The 3,422-nt window shown below is 33.7% G+C and overlaps 1 protein-coding gene across 1 annotated transcript; it reads right to left on the reverse strand.

The window, feature by feature from the left end:
- Positions 1–201: 201 nt before the first annotated feature.
- On the reverse strand, positions 202–1,465 carry LOC132598539 (pentatricopeptide repeat-containing protein At4g38150-like). Its single transcript, XM_060311469.1, has one exon. The coding sequence runs from the start codon at positions 1,343–1,345 to the stop codon at positions 434–436; it is 912 nt and encodes a 303-aa protein (XP_060167452.1). The 5' UTR covers positions 1,346–1,465; the 3' UTR covers positions 202–433.
- Between the last annotated feature and the right edge of the window lie 1,957 nt (positions 1,466–3,422).

Genomic DNA, 3,422 nt, shown 5'->3' on the forward strand with positions numbered 1-3,422 from the left:
GAATTTGTTAGTCCTCCGTCTGTTAAGGAGGCTTTGGAGTCACCAGCTGAGCAACTGGTGGCTATGCTTGGTGGAGTTCATCAAACTGTAGAAAATAACTTCATAAAGAAATACTACTTACTACTATAATGCTTTATCATTAACACATATCGCAAGATCAATGCTGAACTTTGGGAACTAGGATGAAGCTTTTCATGAGTCTTTCTGGTTGAAGATATTGTTGATTCCAGATAGTATTATATAACATTCACCTGAAAGAAAGAAAATTACAGCTAGATCCTGGATCAGTCATTAGAATTTGCCAAAAAGCTAGATAATCAAATGTCCATAAGCACAAAGTACTCTGCATCTCTTATGACAAATGCCAAGAACCTTCCTACTACAATAATCTACACAACAAACAGCCATTAACCAAACAAAAACAAAACATGTTTCATTTGGCATAGAAAACCTGCATTATAGTCCTATAAACCAACCCTCTTTTATTCTTCAACGCCTCCTTCATCTTACTCTCTTCAGGCACAGCTCCATTCCTCTTCACTATCTGCAACAACTCTTTCCCTTCTTCCTCCATTCCTGCCTTCACCAACCCTTCAAAACTAGCCAAACAAATACCCGCATTCGGCTTCATTCCCCTTTTCTCCACCATCTCCAACACATACTTCTTCGCCTCTTTCAAAAACTTTTCTTCTCCACTCTCCGCCAACGCCTTAATCAAAACGCTATACGTATACGCGTTCGGAAGCACCCCCGATGAAAGCATCCTTAAGTACACCTTATGAGCTTCCTTGTGCTGCCTGGCATTCGCGTATGCCTCGATAACCGCTGTGTGGGCCACCACATCTGGCATTTGATTCTTGTCTTTGATTTGAGAGAATAGTTCTAAAGCCTCGTGGGTTAACCCGTCTTTTGACAATCCGTCGAACATCTTAACTGCATTGTTGATTAGTCCATCTGAACGTATCTTTTGGAATACTTCTTGTAAGTTTGTTGGGTCTTGGGGTTCGTCGATTACGGGTTTCTTGTTAAATGGGTCGTACGGTGGTGGTAATTTGGACTTATCTATCTGTGGTTTCGCTACCTCCTTTGTCGTTGCTTCAGAATCGGAGTCTTCTGAATCAGATAACGAGAAATTGACTAATGTGTTGCGCTTTTGAGGAGGTGGAGTTGGGGTATTGGAAATGGGTGTTTCTGGGGTAGTGGTAGTGGTGGAAAATGGTCTGATTGTGGAGAGTGGTGAAAAAGAAGAGACTGTGTTTGGGATTTGGGTTTGGTAAGAGTGGTGGAAACGAAGGGCATAAGGGGAAACCAAACGGGCGAAACGGGCAATGATTATTCCGGCCATCCTGAACTGTGATAATAGTAGCTCCCTTTTGATTTAGCAGCGGCGAGTCCAACTTGTTCACAAACGCATTGGCAGTCTTATTATTTTCTAGGAAAGAAGTGGCTTGCTCTTTAAATATGAGTATTAAGTTAGTATATGGAGTACATTATTATTATAAAGTTTTTCTACATTATCACATAATCTAATCTTATTTATGATTACAAATTTTGTATTTTTAGGATGCTTGCATGTAAGACGCACACAGCATTTTGATTGACTTGACAATACAAAGAAAATCTTATATTGACATTTTATATAACTTAGGCTCTTCAAATATTGTCACAAATTAAATTAAATATTTTTTAAGTAATGAAAGTCATTACATGCAAAATGAACATGCTAAACTCTACATGAAGAATACAAACGGAAATTTAGGGCTATAAGAATTCAACACTATACTCTATGCGTGAGCTTGTTCATATTATCGAACTTGTCTAGATAAAGAAGAAACGTTACATTAGGATGATAATCTACTATTAAATCATGTAGCTAGTCCAAATAAAAATTACTTTACTAATAGGAGTTTGAATAACTATAATGATAATAAGTAACGATTTTCTCCACCACGTCTCCTCATCAATTTCACAAATCAACATACATCTCTTACCTTTCAAAAAGCATCATCATATCCTATTAGCATCATCTATTGGTCAATAACTTCTCAATAAGAATTTGAGTCATAAAAATCGATTTTGACATCAATTCATAAACTATTTATGCCCCTCCCCTCCCCTCCCCTCTCATTATGGATCGATCTAAAGTTTTTTTTTTTTTTTAAATAGATCTAAAGGTTGAATGAGTTACATAAGACAATTAAAAAAATCTGTATTTTTAAGATTGCAAGTGAATTCTATTTGAATTAAGTTACTTATATTATTTTTAGTAGTATATTTTTCTTTCATAATAACCATATGAGATCAACTAGATTGTAGGATTTTCTTGAGACATGAAATTTCATGTGGATGCAAAACAACGAGAATGACAAAATGAAATAGGATTTGGCTGAAAAATAAGCAAGGCAATCGATATCATAACCGATCACCATCGATATAGAAGAATCTTCTAAATTACTTTGTGTCAGTGAGGCCTTCAAGCATTCGAAATAAGCCATGACGTAGCGATCCTGATAGAAAATGACAACTCCTTAAAAGAAAAAAATTATTCAAATTCTTTCTCCTAAAGAAGTCCCGTTCCGATCGTCCGCCAAGTCATCTACTTAAAAGGATCCTCCTGCAGTCCTCTCCCACCTCCCTCCTCCTCTTCCTAACCACCCTTATTTTACGAGCCTTCAAGAAGGATCATGTAAAATAATAGTAGCAATATTTGCAAAAAATAAAAATTTATATTATGACCAACTGTTAAATACTAGTAAAAACGTGACTATATATCACATAAATAATACTCTTTCAACGCTCCTCCAATTTATCTCATTTTTAAGCTTTGTTTGGAAAGCCACCTAGTAATAGGAATTGGTGTAATTACTATGGTAGTAATTACACAGTATGGTAATTATGAGGGTTTGTTTGTTTGTCATAATGTAATTACAGTATAATGACAAACATACTTTTTGGTTGCACATGTATAATTACATAATTAGATTAGTTTAAAATAAAATTAATACTTGACAAATGTGTGCCTTTGTGAATGATGTATTAAATTAGGTATTTAAGATACATATTGTGTCTTGAAAATACATTAATTAATAATCACATATTTGTAAATAATATTATAAAATTAATTGTATATTTTTTCAAATGAATAATGTTTTAATTTAATTATTTATAAAAATTAAAAGCATATATTTTGTAAGAACGTCATGGGCTAGATGTTTGACAAAAAAGATTAATATTAATACATATAATGTCATAACATTATTCAAATGTTTGAATAAAAAATAATTTATCAATTGTGAATGGAAAATTAACAACATGCATTGTAAAACAACAAGTGAATAGTACTAAAGCAAATAAATTGAAATCGAAAATATAACTTAAATTCAAAATCCAAAAAAAAAAAAAGTTTCACATGATACTTTTAT

Source organism: Lycium barbarum, chromosome 6 (assembly GCF_019175385.1).
Source record: "Lycium barbarum isolate Lr01 chromosome 6, ASM1917538v2, whole genome shotgun sequence".
NCBI lineage: Eukaryota > Viridiplantae > Streptophyta > Magnoliopsida > Solanales > Solanaceae > Lycium > Lycium barbarum.